The 16840-nt window shown below is 46.5% G+C and overlaps 1 protein-coding gene across 1 annotated transcript in view; it reads right to left on the bottom strand.

The window, feature by feature from the left end:
* The window catches only part of HELLS (helicase, lymphoid specific), a 35121-nt gene that overhangs the window by 6319 nt on the left and 11962 nt on the right, over positions 1–16840 (bottom strand). The window contains exons 10-18 of the mRNA XM_072994913.2: positions 16351–16494; positions 11749–11945; positions 10975–11071; positions 9940–10101; positions 7625–7770; positions 6889–7030; positions 3290–3373; positions 3090–3209; positions 779–895 (exon numbers count right to left, since the gene is read on the bottom strand). Of these exons, the coding sequence (XP_072851014.2) occupies positions 779–895; positions 3090–3209; positions 3290–3373; positions 6889–7030; positions 7625–7770; positions 9940–10101; positions 10975–11071; positions 11749–11945; positions 16351–16494 (1209 nt within the window). The remainder of the gene's footprint in view (positions 1–778; positions 896–3089; positions 3210–3289; positions 3374–6888; positions 7031–7624; positions 7771–9939; positions 10102–10974; positions 11072–11748; positions 11946–16350; positions 16495–16840) is intronic.

Genomic DNA, 16840 nt, shown 5'->3' with positions numbered 1-16840 from the left:
CTGCTTAATCGGAGCCTATTTTAAAAACATCTTACGAACATGTGACCATTGACTTGACCATTAGTTTACCTAGCCCAGGACTGTCTGCTCTGATTAACAGAAAGGGTGCAAGACATTGGTAAAAAAAAAACTACTATAAACCAGGTGGAAATGTGCAGAACAAGCTATATGGTTCCATCTGGACACAAGAAATAGTGAATTTTCTCCATAAAACTTTGAAGATATTCAGTAGTGTGACTTGTAAGGAGCCTTGCAGTACACTGGTTAAATTGCAGTACTGCTTACTACCTGAGTTCGATCCTAATGGGCTCAGGTAGCTTGCCTGAGGCCGATTCAGCCTTCCACCCTTTCAAGGTCAGTAAATTGAGTACCCAACTCATGGGCAGGGGCAATGTGTAGCTTGCATAATTAAATTTCAAATTGCCCAGACAGTTCTTTAAGTGCTATGGGGGAGGAGAGGGGTATATAAGCAGCATGTTTTGCTTTGCCTTTTGTGAGCAACGGATGTTGGCATGCTGAAGCAAAACCAGAAAGACTTTTCCAGCAGACTTCAACCTACATTTAAAGGGAAAGAAACTATGGCTATACAGTTGTCCTCCAAAGAGCATCTCATCATGCTCAAAGCAACTGCACCAGGCTTCAGGGACGTTTTGCTGGGCTCTGGCCTGCTGCCAAACACAAAATATCTCTAAAACCCCATGTTCTTCTGTGGAGCTCAGCACATAGCCCATTCGTATCAGGGCCCATCTCCATTTAAGTGTCATGATGCAAAACATACCCAGTCGCTATCATAAATGATTACTGTATCTGCTGCAGTCAGATTAATGCCAAGGCCTCCAGCCCGTGTGCTCACGAGAAAGATAAAAACTTCTGGATCTGAATTAAAGTTATTCATCTATAAAAGACAGAAACCAAATCAAATAAAAGGACATGCTACCCAAGCAAAACACAGAAACACAAAGCCAGCAAATATCTGGTTTGTCCTCCAACATTAAGGCATCCAAAATAAGATACAGTGGTACCTCGACTTACGAACTTAATCCGTATTGGAACGGTGTTCGTACGTCGAAAAGTTTGCAAGTCGAGGCAAAATTTCCCATAGGAATGCACTGAAAACCATTTAATCCGTTCCGGCTGTTTTTCATTCTTATGTCGAGGCGCTGTTCGCAAGTAGAGGCATTAGTTCCCATAGGAACTAATGCAAAGCCGGTTAATCTGTCCTATACCACTAGGGGGAGATATTTTTTATTTTTTTTTCTTCTTTTGACCTAAGATGAACTTAGGTCAAAAAAAGGGCAGGAAAGTTTTTTCGTTTGTAAGTCGAAGCAAAATTTTGCGATCGGAGCCGTTCATAACTCAAAATGTTCGTAAGTAGAGACGTTTGTAAGTCGAGGTACCACTGTAACTTGTTGGACATTACCAGGCTAATGTGTTGTAGACACTCTGATGTGTTGTTGACTTGACAATTACAGGTCAGGAGAAGATGACCTTGGTCCTCCCCTCAGTCCCAGACAACATGAGCAATGCTTCATGGAAGACCTGACAGTCATATCTTTCCCTAGTGAACAGTCATCCAACTGATAAAACAAGGACCAACTGATAAAACAAGGACCAACCTCCCACACAACACATTTCAGAATCCTGGTAAAGCAAGATGACATTGGCTAAAATCCAGTAGTAAACTGCAAATGGAGCAGGCCCATTGAATCCATCGGGATCTGGTGTGTGAATAACTATGTACGTTCCACTGATATAACAGACCCACTCTAGTTGCAACTTACTATTGGATTTTAGTCAATTATGTTAGACAGGTATAATTGAAAGATCATCATATTTTGAAAAGGAAATGCAACCAGAACTCTTTCCATATCCCCATTAATCTGGGAAACATTTCCTTCAACTCTATTAACAAATATATGTAGAATCAGAAAACACACTTATGAAGGAAAAAAAATGTAATGCAGTGGTACCTCGACTTACAAACTTAAACTGTATTGGAACGACATTCGTACGTCAAAAAGTTTGTAAGTCGAAGCACCATTTCCCATTAAAATGCATGGGAACAGAATTAATCCATTCCAGCATTTCAATTAATCCGTTCCAGCATTTCCCACCCTTTCTCCCTGCCTTTTTGGCTTCGGAGGTCTCAAACGGCTTCCTCCGATGTCGAGGGGGAAAGCCCTTTGAGAGCTCGGAAGCCACCGATCACAGTGGCGGGGACCCCCAGGGAGGTCTCCCAGGGCTTGCCCGCCACCATGGGAGACTTCCCTCGGGGTCCCTGCCGCCGCAATGGGCGCCTTCGGAGCTCCCAAAGGACTTCCTCCAATGTCGGGCAGAAAGCCCTTTGAGAGCTCCGAAGGCAAAAAGGCAGGGAGAAAGGGCTGAAATTCAAATTTCCTGCCCTTTCTCCCTGCCTTTTTGCTTTTGGAGCTCTCAAAGTTCTTTCCCCCCCAACATTGAAGGAAGCCCTTTTGAGAGCTCTGAAGCCAAAAAGGCAGGGAGAAAGGGTGGGAAATTTCCTTTTTGCAGGGAGCCATTTACGAACGGCTCCGTTGTCAAAAAAATGGCACTGACTTGCGAACGGAGCCTCAACCTCGTTCATAGGTCGAGCTCTGTTCACAAGTTGATGCCAATTTTTGCCAACAGAGCTGTTCGTCAGTCGAAAAGTCCGTATGTAGGGCCATTCATAAGTCGAGGGTTGACTGTACTGCAATGTGTTTATATTGCTTTTCTTCCTTCACTATATTTTACATCAAAGCATCTTGATATGTGTTCTAGTAAAGGATAATATGGAGCTTTCTTATTCAGTTTAAAACACTATACACTGCCATCCTTACAACAGTGGAAAGTGGATCAGGATAATCCTGTCACGTATGCTAAGGCCACCCCCTTGCGAGTGCATGGCAGAGTCCAGAGAGGAGCCAGAGATTCCTTGAGCAACAGCTCCATCCAGCTGACTGTGTGCCACAGCAGCTCTTGCGTATTACCACCAGGATTCTGTTCCCATCCTGACATCACAAACCATGATGGTGTACAACAAGTCTTCCACCAACCCACCCAGGCTAAGCTTACACCTCCAAGTCACCTACGTTTTCCTCCCTTTCTGCATAGGACATGCTTCCATCCAGGCGGCTGAACTGGTAATTCCTCAAATAGCAGTAGTCCATCAAAATATCCAACATCTGAGTCATCTGTGAGAACAACAGTACCTAGAGAGAGTGCAAGAGTCCATGGTAATCCTTCCCTCAAAACATTTAAGTAAATTTTTGGCCTAGGCCACAAACAATACCTTGTGTCCCCGCTTTTTTAGTTCTGGCAGCATGCGATCCAAGAGTAGAAATTTGCCGGAACTTTTCACCAGATCCTCATCAACCTTGATGTGAAGGAGGGAAAACAAATTTTAGGATGCTCTGATAAAATCACAACTCCATTTGGAAGTCCAGACTTTCGCATATTCGTCCTTCTTGCGCATTTGGTGATGTCTGCAAAGATGTCCCCGTTTTCTCCCAAACCATGTTATTAAACACCAGGCTGTCAGTGACTAATTGGAACTTACAGTACACGGGGTACACGTGGTAGATGGCTCACCGAGGAACCTAGGGACAGCAATACTTGTGCTAGTATGTTTAACGAGAAGGCTACTTTTGCAAGAACAAAAGCAAGGCGAGGGACTTTTCCTCAGCTATCCAACTGGCCCCTCAGCCAGGATGAAACCCCCTTCGCCAACCTGCTGACCATTTTTATAGTTTTTGTAAATGAAACTGTATAAGGAAAACAAAAACCCAAATAATAGTGTGTTTTAAGCAGCACAAAAGTGAAAAAAAAAACCCAACAAAAGGACAATCCAGCAGACGCAAGCCAAATCCGATACTAAAAGGTTCAGAAGTCCAGTAAAAGTAAACCAAATTCATCTGGTTTATGCTTCCTTCCATTGCTTTGCTATTTTTAAAACATGCACAATCCTTCCCTCCTTGTGTGCCCTTTCCTCTTTGCTTTCCACCCCAGAAGCACATCTCTTTCTTGCCCGTCTTCTGCGACATGGTGCTTTCTTTGCTGAAAACGAGCTGCCTCCATCACAGCCACAAATCCGACCCATCCCACACTCAAGTCTGTGCTGAGGAGAAAACTTCATTCCAGAGGTTCTTTCCTATTCTGACCAATGGGTTTTATATACGTATGTATAGAAAACAAACACAAGAGGCAGAGTTATTGAAAAGAGAAGCTGAACCTCAGCAAAGAGAAGGGTTGGTACTGAAAGTGGACTCCTGCTAGGCTGTGCTCAGGCTCAGACAAAACCCGGGATAGGCCTACAGGAAGGGAGTTGAATTGCTGCTGGTGGTGGGGATACAGTGGTGCCTCGCTTAACAAGCGCACCGTTTAACGAAGAATCCGCATAGCGACCCATTTTTTGGGGTCGCTACTGCGATCGCATTGCGATGTTTAGATAGGCTAAACATCACATTGCAATCATTTCTGCACCCGGCAGCCATTTTGGGAACAGCTGATCGGCGGTTCCAAAATGGCCGCCGGGTGCAGAAAATGGCTGCCCGTACCATTTTCACGCCCTGCCCTCGCTTACCGAGGGTGCGAAAATGGCGGCGCTATGGAGAAACTTCACAGAACTGTGAGTTTAAGAGCCATAGGAACGCATTAAACTAAGTTTAATGCGTTTCTATGGCGTTTTCCGTTCCTTATAGCGATGTTTCCCCATAGCGACGGTTAATCCAGAACGGATTAACCTCGCTATGCGGGGCACCACTGTACTTTTGTGAACAAAGGAAAGGTAAGAGTTAAAGAAACTGGGGGATTAAGGGAATCTTCTGTTCTTTAGTTATGTACAAGATACTTGCTAGGGAGAGAGATGCTCTTGAAAAAGTGAAGTGCAGGAACTCAGGTCTATAGAGAAGCTTATGTGGGCTTATTAGCCCCTTTTTTCCATTGGGCTAAGATGGAGAGGGCCAATGGGTCTGTGTGTTTTTTAATTACTGTTTGCTCCCAAGCCCAGCTGAAGTATGTACACACCTTATTGTGTAACTATTTCAAAATGTTCTCCCACCAGTAGCCAACCAGCAACCATAAGCTTTCTTTGATTTCTTTACAGGCCAGGTTTAATGGAAAACTTGTAAATATTTTAACACTTGAAAACTTGGTGGCAGACATCTCCTTTTCACTGGAGACCAAGGCACTACTGTATTCCCAGTTATCATGTATGGATGTGAAAGATGAGGAGAGAAGAAAGTCAACAGGAAAAAAAATAGATTCATTCAAAATACAGGGAGAGAGGAAAGCTTTACAGATGCCTTGGACTGCCAGAAAGACAAATAGGTGGGTGCTCCTTCAAATCACGCCTGAACTCTCTTTAGAAGCCAAATTGACTAAACTAAGGTTTATCATACTTTTGGGCACATTATGACAACACAAGTTGGAAAGGACAATAATGCTAGGAAAAGTTCGAGGCAGCAGGAAAAGAGAAAGAACAGGTGTAAAATGGAATGACTGAATAAAGAAAGCCACAGCCTCTAGTCTGCAAGATCTAAGCAGGGCTGTTGATGAAAGAACCTTCTGGGGGGGTCACTCGTGCACAGGGTTGTAATAAGTCGGAGGAGACTTGCTGGCACATAAACAAAACAAAAAACACTCCTATTTTTTTTTCTAAAGAAAAAAAAGGCAGTGAACCGTTCCCATCCTCCACTACTGGTTATATTAACATTAATTATGTGCTGTTAAGTCAGATCAGCTTGCCCAAGGCCACACAGGATGCCTCTTCTGGGATGCACAGTGGGGGAATCAAACTGTCAGCCTCTGGCTCCGCAGTCAGATACCCAACATAACACTTGGTCCTCAAAAATATAATTATACAAAGCAAACTGTACAAGCATGCTATATTTATAGACCAGTTTTTCAAGCCAGCAGGCCTAAAATTATAAACCCAAATGTGTTAAGATTAACTTGGAAGCTCTGAATATTAACACTACACCCACTCATGGCAACTGGACTTCTTCCCTTATTAAGGTGAAACGTTTCACTATCCATCCAAGTAGCTTCTTCAGTCTGAGGAGAGCTGGTACCACCACACCCACCAGAAAGACCACTGTTAACGAGTGTTAATGACCCATGACAATGGGTGGAGAAAGACTGCAGAGGTGGGATTTTCACTCACCCAATCCCCCCTCCCTTGTCCATCTAACCACCCTATTCAGACACCAGGGGGAAGTGAAACCAACAGGGAGGATATATCAGGGGTCTCCTGCCAACTCTCCTCAGACTGAAGAAGCTACTTGGATGAGTAGCGAAACATTTCAGTCTAATAAGAAAGAAGTCCCGTTGCCATGACTCAGCTTCCAGGTAACCTCCCCTGGATGTCTTGAGAATCTTCACAGATATACCGTATTTTTCGCTCCATAAAACGCACCTTTCCATAAGACGCACCAACTTTTTAGGAGAAGAAAACAGGAAAATATAATGTTTTCTTTGCTCCATAAGACACACAGACTTTCCACCCCCGTTTTGTGGGAAAAAAGTGTGTCTTATGGTGCGAAAAATACGGTAATATGCCCAATGTTTACACTGTAAATTAATATATCAAAGGATTTGGTGCACACACTAGATGCTTCACTCAAAATCGTACTCTAATGCCTCTGAGTTGTTCTTCACCCACTGCACTGGAGAAATTTAAAGTCAGACATACTTTTGGAGAGCTGCTCTCTGCAGAAAAGTTACTCTACAAATAAATCACGTAAAGCTCTTCAGAAATATTGAATCAACGCAAGTCTTTCCACTGTCTAGTAGCACAATTCTATAAAGTCTACCCAGAAATACATTTAACTTCAGAGGGGTTTACTCCTAGTTAACTGGGTACAGGACTGGACTGCAGCCTGAAGCACTTACCTTAAACTGTTGTGTTGCAGGATCCAGTGGATATTCAATAAGATATGCATGGTTGCAACACTTCCTGAGTAACATCATAATGTTCTGCAGCTTCAGGTTGACTTCTGAATCCAAAGGCATATTCATTTCTACTACTGGCCTTCTAAATGATAGGTGAGTTTGTAAGGATGATTGTATAACATTACAACTAAATGCAGACAGAATTCAGCCACTATAAATGAATACTACAAACAAAGCAGAGATATAAAAGCCATGGGGGAAAAGATAGGGGAAACAACATTTCCTCCCCTACTCATCTCAGGACTTTTTTTGTCCAAAAAATGAAATGAGGTGACATTTTTTGGATTCTCAAACATTTTGTTTTAGAATGATGAATAAGGTGCTTAAATATTCACAGACTGCTGCTTGTCCAGAACTGCTGACCACACTCAGGACTTGATCTTGGATGAAACTATCAAATGTTGAACATGACATAATAACTTCGGGTACTGGATACAGAAATGCAATCTGCCAAGCAGAGCCTTCTGAAAGCATGATGGGAGAAGATAGCCTCTGATGCCGTTTGCTTCTTACCTTCTTCAGACTCCCCCACTTTTAGTACAAGATCAGGATTTATGGAAATACCTTGAAAATAATAAATCCGTTTACCTTGTGCTGTTAAGTTATATCTAAATGCTATTGATTTCCATGCGGAAACAAAAACTGCAAAGGGCACAAGGTATCATTATATAAGTACCTCTCTTTTTCAACTTCTTCCTGCATTTTATTCATCAATTCTTCCAGTTTATCTGGAAAATCCTCTTCACCAGGTTCACGGTAGCAAACTACTTTTCGACTGCGCCGCTTGGGTCGACCTGTAGGACTCAGCTCGACAACTTCTTCCTACAGAATGGAATACCAGCTGTCACTGCTACAATGCATCACACACAAGGCAGTCAAGGTCCGTGCGCTACACGCTCTGCTCAAATATTATACTAGGCCTTTTATCCATTACACACAATAACTGGAACATACAGTGGAGTCTTGACTTAGTCAGCGCCACTTACGTACTTTTTGACCTATGGACTTCTCCGGTGGCAAAATTTTACTTCGACTTGCAGCCGGAGAATCGACCTACGAGCCAGAAGGGGGAGGCGGAGAAAGCGCCAAATTCAAATTTGGCGCTTTCCCTGCCTCCCCCTTCCAGTCCGTAGGCCGTGCCTCCGGATGCCTTGCAGGGCTTCTCTGCCACCATGGAGGTATCTCAGAGGTTCCCCCTGTCATGGATTGGTTTATGTAGTTTAAATCTTGTACTGAGGATGGGATATGTAGTAGTGAACAATGTAAAAAGGATTCCATATTGGTTCTCTGTATAAATGATTCTGCATGCTGACAGTATTTTCCAGAAGGTTGTGGGAATGTTTTCCTGTAGGCCTGAGGAGGACATTCCTAGATAAGAAGACCAGACTTTTGTTATGGCGTAGCTGCAGATGTGCTAAGAAAAACAACACCTGTTTCCCATGGGAAGAGAAGAAAGAAGAGAAGAAAAAAGATAAGGAGGGACTGTTTACCTGACTTCATGCCGTGATTGGATGGGAGCTGGAGAAACAGAAGATAAGGGTGGTTCCAGTGAAGCTTGAAAAAGGAACTTTTACTATAAGCAGTATTTCTTTACCTTGTTCTACAATCTTGGACTATTTTTCTACCATAAGTTTTTCTAGGTCTGTTTGCCTGCTGCTCAGTGCAGGCAGGTAAAGGACTGGGAAAGATGTAGGGAGACTAGGAAGAAAGGGGGGCTTGTGCCTTTTGCCTACCCTAAAAGAGCTTTTTAGAGATTTTTGGGATTTTTAGTGTTTTTGTATTTAAAGAGAATTATTGCTTCATTTCTATTTTGTAACAAGCCTTGAAAATGGTAATATGCTTGCTTATGCATTAAACTGACTTTATTTTGTAAATCTTTATATCTTTTTAAATAAAATAATAATTATATTATATAATTATATTATATAATAATAATTATTATATTCCTCTAACATCGGAGGAAGCCCTTTGAGAGCTCGGAAGGCAAGAAGGCAGGGAGAAAAGGTGGGAAATTCGAATTTTCAGCGTTTTCTCCCTGCCCGTTTGCCTTCCGAGCTCTCAAAGGGCTGTTCCCCCTGACATTGGAGGAAGCCCTTTGAGAGCTCTGAAGGCTCCCAGCAGCGGCGGCAGCAGGGTGGGAGGGACTCTGAATGCCTTCCAGGCAGAGAAGCAATGGAAGGCATCCAGAGCCCCCGCAACCCTGCTGCCGCCGCCGCCGCTGGGAGCCGCACCGCGCCAGGCAACCTCAGCCATGCTCAGACTCCTGGGAGTCCAAGCACGGCTGGGATAGCCAGGCGTGGCGCGGCTCCCAGCGGCGGCAGCACAGGAACCTCCAAAGGCCTTCCCCGCCACTATGGGAGGCCTCTTGGAACCTCTGAGAGGCCTCCAGCAGTGGCATCGAAGCCCTCAGAGTCCTCCGGCAGTGTTGATGGCTGCGGTGGGGGAGTTCTGAGAGGCCTCTCGCAGCCGCGCCGAAGCCCTCCAGCAGCAGCGATGGCGGCAGCAGGGGACCCCTTGAAGACGTCAAAAAGGTGTTTTTTAAATTTATTTTTAATTTTGTGTGTGTGGGGGCGTTTCTTGGGCGGATTACGGATTAATTTGTTTTCAATGCATTCCTATGGGGAATGCATTTTCGACCTACGGACTTTTCGACCTATGGACTCCGTTCCAATACGGATTAATTCCGTAGGTCGAGACCCCACTGTACATCATTTTCAACAAAAAGGGAGCATAAATGCTGCCCTATGGGACGAGGGTCTGAAGACCTTTCACATCTTGCACAACAAGACACTCACAACCATCACAGGGAAGATTATTTTATACTTTTGAGAACCTAGGCATTCGTGAGGCATTGCCACACACAAACACACACTAGTTAGTTATCTTGTACAGATACATTCAGAAATAGTGTATCTCATCTGTGGATTAGGAAACAGTAACATGCTTGTCTGAAGCCAAATCAAGGCTGTTCAGGATACCCTTAACAAGTACCTGGTTGTTTCCCAGTAGCTTCCGAATTGTCTTATTTACAATAGCACTGTAGAAGATTTCTTGTTTCTTTACAAGTGGAGCATAGACCACAACTTCACGCTTGGGAGGAACTTCCAGAGCTACATCAGATTTCAGTCTTCTCAGTAAGAAAGGTGTCAAAATCTAAAATTTAATAATTAAAAAAAAAACTTTAAATGTAGTTTTAATTCACATTTAAATGAAATAGGAAACATGGCTTACATATAACACTTGAGTACACAAATATACTTCTGAATGGCAATGTGTTTTCACTTCTGAAAAGCCCCAACAACTTTTTTTAAAAACCTAAAGGTAAGATTAACTACTTGCTAACTTCCACTATAGTCAATTATTGCCGTGAAATAATTGTTGTGGCTCAATAGCTCACACTGGCTGAAATCCTGTGGCACAGTTATACACAAGTCATAACTTTCCATGATAAATTACTGTAAGTTATTAGGCATTATCTGTTGCATCTTCAGTCACACAACTTGGGTGTGTCTAATGCCTGTGCAGATTTCTTAACTTATTGCAATTCACTGTTACGTTGCACTTCTTGAGTTACTGCACAACAGGATTTCAGCCATTATAGCACCTCGCAACCCAAAGGCAGCTAAAAGCTATTTGTACACATGCAAGATGAGACCTTCCCTATTTGAAGCTACAAACTATTGTCCATTTTTCAAAGCAACCAGTGCTATTGGGAAAGGTTATCCCACCCATTGCTGACTCCCAACTTAAAAACAAGAAATAATCAGATGCTAGTTACAAAAGTGATACGATTTAAAACAGAACCATGCCCCACTCAATCCTTGAGGAAATATGCCATTTACCAAGGTTTACGTGAATATGTATGCCAGGACTAGAAAGGTATGCTTAGACTGGATACATTCATGACAGCCTGTATTTGTGTATTCATTAGACTGCAGTCCACTAAAATACTTTTAAGGGCAAGCAGAATCCTATAGTGAGGGGGGAGGGAAAGCTACATTTTAAGCAACAAATAAGTAGTAAGACCTGGTGCAGCATGTGCAGGATGTTCTGTTCTTTTTCCTGAGCAACAATATCTTCGGCAATTTCGGAAATACTGGTAATGTCGAACCAGGTTTCAAAGCTGGGGGGGGGAGATAACAAAATGATAAAATGATCTTTGAGAACTAATACAATCCAACTTCAGCACAATTCTGCAAACTGTACTGATTCTCCAAATTTACATGGATACAATTCACAAAGATTCAGCCAACTAGTGAAGTTTGAAGTGGAAAATGGCTGACGCCAGGCTTGCAAAAGACTGGTCACCTTCCCCGCCATTCCACTTTTAAAAATTTCACAAAAATGGCCCCATGGACTCCTGAGCCTATTAGCAGTGATGTAAGCCCAAGACATTTTCTCTTTTGAAAGGAAATAAAAGATTCTCAAGATGCTGGATTCTACACCCAAAATTAAAATTCACATACACTTGTTCACAAGAATCTTCTAATTTTTCTCCCTCCCGAAGTTAAGTGATCCACAGAAGGATGAGAAAGGAAGCAAAAGGCTCCTTCTCTATGCACTTTCAACCCCCACTAAAAGGCGCAGAAGTCTTCTAGCCATAGAGCCCTGCCCACTCAAGAGAACAAGAGCAGCAAGCTAGGCAAGAATGCCCAAACATCTCCTCAAAAGACGCATGTTTTCAGATGTTTAACGGCTGTTTGGGACTTAAACCTTATGCAAGAATGCTGGCAACATTCACCAAGGCCAATTATGTGGACACAGAACCTGGTACAAAAAAACCCCCTGATCTCTACCTACCTTTTTAAGTCATCAAACACATCAGGGAGCAGGAAATTAAGCAGAGACCAAAGCTCCGATAGGTTGTTTTGCAAGGGAGTTCCAGTTAATAGAAGTTTATTATCGGTGCTAAATCGTTTTAATTCTTGAATCAGACGACAGTTCATATTTTTAATCCTGTGCCCTTCATCTACAATTAAGTATTTCCAGTAGAAGTTCTGGAAAGAAGAAGATTCAACATGTTTTAAAAAACAAAAACCAGAAACCCACCAATACATCCTACCATAAATAGAATATTAGACTACAGTGGTGCCTCGTATAACGAGTGCCCCGTTTAACGATGAATTCGCATAGCGATGGCAAAAATGCCATCGCTTTTGCGATCGTATAACGATGTTGCCTATGGGGAAAAATCGCTTTGCGATGTTTTCCCCATAGGCACCATTTTCCCCCAGCTGAGCGGCGGGAGCCTCCGAAGGAGTGCTCCCGCAGCTCAGCTGGGGGAAAATGCCTGCGGTGGCCTCGGAAGGACCCTTCCGAAGGGTCCTTCCGAGGCCACCGCTGGGATTCCCCTTCCCCGCGGCTGGCTTCCCCGGCCATGGTCGGACTTTCAGGAGTCCGACCATGCATGGGGTAGCCTGCCGCGGGTGGGATCCAAGCCGCGGGGAGAGGGTGGGGGGATCCGGATGGATCCCACCACCCTCCCCCCACGGCCTGAGGAGGGTGGGAGGCATGGCCGGACTCCTCGCCAGGCACCGCGGCTCCGATCCGATCTGAGCCGCGGTGCCTGCCAAGGAGACCGGCCATGCCTCCCACCCACCCCCACCTCCTGCGGCTTGAGAAGGGGGAGGCATGGCCGGACTCCTCGCCAGGCACCGCGGCTCAGATCGGATCGGAGCCGCGGTGCCTGCCAAGGAGTCCGGCTATGCTTCCCACCCCCACCCCCACCTCCTTCGGCTTGAGAAGGGGGAGGCATGGCCGGACTCCTCGCCAGGCACCGCGGCTCCGATCCGATCGGAGCCGCGGTGCCTGCCAAGGAGTCCGGCTATGCTTCCCACCCCCACCCGCACCTCCTTCGGCTTGAGAAGGGGGAGGCATGGCCGGACTCCTCGCCAGGCACCGCGGCTCAGATCGGATCGGAGCCGCGGTGCCTGCCAAGGAGTCCGGCTATGCTTCCCACCCCCACCCCCACCTCCTTCGGCTTGAGAAGGGGGAGGCATGGCCGGACTCCTCGCCAGGCACCGCGGCTCAGATCCGATCGGAGCCGCGGTGCCTGCCAAGGAGTCCGGCTATGCTTCCCACCCCCACCCCCACCTCCTTCGGCTTGAGAAGGGGGAGGCATGGCCGGACTCCTCGCCAGGCACCGCGGCTCCGATCCGATCGGAGCCGCGGTGCCTGCCAAGGAGTCCGGCTATGCTTCCCACCCCCACCCGCACCTCCTTCGGCTTGAGAAGGGGGAGGCATGGCCGGACTCCTCGCCAGGCACCGCGGCTCCGATCCGATCGGAGCCACGGTGCCTGCCAAGGAGTCCGGCTATGCTTCCCACCCCCACCCCCACCTCCTTCGGCTTGAGAAGGGGGAGGCATGGCCGGACTCCTCGCCAGGCACCGCGGCTCCGATCCGATCGGAGCCGCGGTGCCTGCCAAGGAGTCCGGCTATGCTTCCCACCCCCACCCCCACCTCCTTCGGCTTGAGAAGGGGGAGGCATGGCCGGACTCCTCGCCAGGCACCGCGGCTCCGATCCGATCGGAGCCGCGGTGCCTGCCAAGGAGTCCGGCTATGCTTCCCACCCCCACCCCCACCTCCTTCGGCTTGAGAAGGGGGAGGCATGGCCGGACTCCTTGGCAGGCACCGCGGCTCAGATCGGATCGGAGCCGCGGTGCCTGGCGAGGAGTCCAGCCATGCCTCCCTCCCCTCTCAAGCCGAAGGAGGTGCGGGTGGGGGTGGGAAGCATAGCCGGACTCCTTGGCAGGCACCGCGGCTCAGATCGGATCGGAGCCGCGGTGCCTGGCGAGGAGTCCGGCCATGCCTCCCCCTTCTCAAGCCGCAGGAGGTGGGGGTGGGGGTGGGAAGCATAGCCGGACTCCTTGGCAGGCACCGCGGCTCAGATCGGATCGGAGCCGCGGTGCCTGGCGAGGAGTCCGGCCATGCCTCCCCCTTCTCAAGCCGAAGGAGGTGGGGGTGGGGGTGGGAAGCATAGCCGGACTCCTTGGCAGGCACCGCGGCTCAGATCGGATCCGAGCCGCGGTGCCTGGCGAGGAGTCCGGCTATGCCTCCCACCCACCACCCACCTCCTGCGGCTTGAGAAGGGTGGGAGGCATGGCCGACTGTGCTTGCAGCAGCGGAAGAGGTGCCCTGTGGAGGAGAAGGCAGGAGCCGATCTGTCATTTCTCCTCCACCGGGCACCTCTTCTGCTGCTGCAAGCACAGTCGGGGCAGTCCTTTGGGAGAAGCCGGGCTGCTCCGAAGAAAGGCAGAAGCCCATCCAATCTCCCCCCCCTCCACACCGGGCAGCTTCTCCCGCTGCTCCCGATGGTTGCGAGGGGAGATCGGATGGGCTTCTGCCTTTCTTCGGAGCAGCCCGGCTTCTCCCAAAGGACTGCCCCGACTGTGCTTGCAGCAGCAGAAGAGGTGCCCGGTGGAGGAGAAATGACAGATCGGCTCCTGCCTTCTCCTCCACCGGGCACCTCTTCCGCTGCTGCAAGCAACTTCGGGGCAGCCCTTTGGGAGGAGCCGGGCTGCTCCGAAGAAAGGCAGAAGCCCATCCGATCTCCCCCCCTCCACACCGGGCAGCTTCTCCCGCTGCTCCCGATGGTTGCGAGGGGAGATCGGATGGGCTTCTGCCTTTCTTCGGAGCAGCCCGGCTTCTCCCAAAGGACTGCCCCGACTGTGCTTGCAGCAGCAGGTGCCCGGTGGAGGAGAAATGACAGATCGGCTCCTGCCTTCTCCTCCACCGGGCACCTCTTCCGCTGCTGCAAGCACAGTCGGGGCAGCCCTTTGGGAGAAGCCAGGTGGTGGGGGAGAAGGCAGGAGCCGATGCCGTCTTCCCCCCCTCCCCCGAGGCTTCTCCCAAAGGGCTGCGCCCGATAGTGGGGGAGAAAACCGGATAATCCATTCCTATTGGAACGGATTATCCGGTTTTCAATGCATCTCTATGGGAAAACACGTTTCACTTAACGATGTTTTCCCATAACGATGTTTTTTTTGGAACCAATTAACCTCGCTATGCGAGGCACCACTGTAATTTGATTTGGAAGGGGTGTATAGGCCATCAAGTCAATGCAGGAATCCAAATCAAAGGACATCCGATAGATGGTTATCCAGTTTTCTCTTGAATGCCTCCAACACTGTAATGCTCACCACCTCCCGAGGTAACCAATTCTACTGTCATGCTGCTTTAACAGTTAAGAAGTTTTTCCTGATATTCAGCCTAAACCTAGCTTTTCGTAGCTTGAGCCCACTATTACACGTTATGCACTCTGGGATGATCTGGAACACATCCTGCCCCTCTTCTGTGGCCACTTTTCAAGTATTTCAAAAGTGCTATCATATCTCCACCTTAGTGGGGGCAATTTAAAGTTTTCAGCCTCTTTGAGGCGCAGGAAAAATATTAATACAGCCTTCTAACATGACACACTGTCTCCAAGAGAAATGCCTTCTTCTTCAGTTACAACAACCAATTAATTCATACCCACAAGTTCCTTATCTTTCTCCCTAGTTTTAACATTTGCTTAATTCTATAAACCCACTTTTCATCATTTTTTCTTCTTCTTTCTCACAAACTTCTGGGCTCCTCTTTCCTTTTTCATTCCTCCACCCTCCCTCCTCCTTCAAGCTCCTGCACAGGTTCACTACATACACCACCCAGCCCATCACACTGCTACCCTGTAAACAAGCAAATCGGCCAAGGTTCCCTTCACACCTCCAAACAGAGAAATCAGTATACAGACTACTTGACATGTTGACTCCAAGTGCACAATGGAGTGCACTTTTGTAAGAGGCCCAAATGACAAATGACATTTTTAATTTACAGTCCTGTTTTCCTATCCTCTTTTCTTATCAGAACAAAATCAGTTCAGGAAAAAAAGGGAGGGGGGAAGAATTGCAGCACTATGCTTTTTGAGGGTTCCCAGCAAGCTCTCAGTCTGGAAGTATCTGGAGTAGAACCTCTTTGCCTTTTGCCAGAGCTTCATCTGTTTACTTTTTTCTGAAAAGTCAGTTCCTAGACAAGGAATGACAGATTTCTGGGAATCATTTCTTTGTGCAACTTAACAAAAGTTGAATATTATCACTATAAATAGTCATTGTAAAGGTAAAGGGATAAATCCTGAGCAAAATGTATGCAAGCTTTCAACTCATATGAAAGCAGTACTGCGTAACTATCAAGGAGATGTTTTTGATTACTGATTACTAGCAACTGATTATTTTTGGACAAAAAAAATTCAGTTTAACTACTTAGAAGTAATTGCAAGGGCCTCTTATTGAGGCACCACGACAATGATAAGGTTCCTCCCCATTGCAAATGTTTGATTCTGAATGGCTTTCTGATGCAGCTTTTTAGAAATGCCCATACTTATCCGTATTCATATATGGTTTTATGTAAAGCACCATTTCAGATTCACACCTGAAGGGAATTTCTGTCTCTCATGGCTATTTCAAAAGAGGTGATGACGACTGGCTGAATATTCAGTGAGCCTTCTTTCCTTCGAATTTTATGAACCAACGTACGCCGTTCTTGCTGGGTCCCATGGTACAGCATTATAGGAATCTGAAATCATTTTTTAAAGTATGTATAAGTAAAAATGTATGCAAAGCTAACCCAGAACTATGCCAAAAAAGTCACTCAATCCATTTTCCCATTTATCATTCATTCACCAAGCAGCTACTGTTAGGAGGTGACCAAACGAAGACATGAGAAAGTATAGTTTGAAAAGGATTTGCATTAATCATGTTTTACATCCAGACTAGCAAGTGAAACATTTCCTCCCACCTAATTCAAAACTGCAAAGGGACAAGCAAGCCACAGAGGTTATTTTCTTTAATATGCTATGTAATCAAACTAAGCCCTATTTTTACTATGTTTGGGATCTTGAACACAGTTCAAATAAGGACCA

The sequence above is a fragment of the Pogona vitticeps genome, chromosome 3 (genome assembly GCF_051106095.1).
Source record: "Pogona vitticeps strain Pit_001003342236 chromosome 3, PviZW2.1, whole genome shotgun sequence".
Taxonomy (NCBI): domain Eukaryota; kingdom Metazoa; phylum Chordata; class Lepidosauria; order Squamata; family Agamidae; genus Pogona; species Pogona vitticeps.
This window is presented reverse-complemented; position numbering and strand designations above follow the sequence as displayed.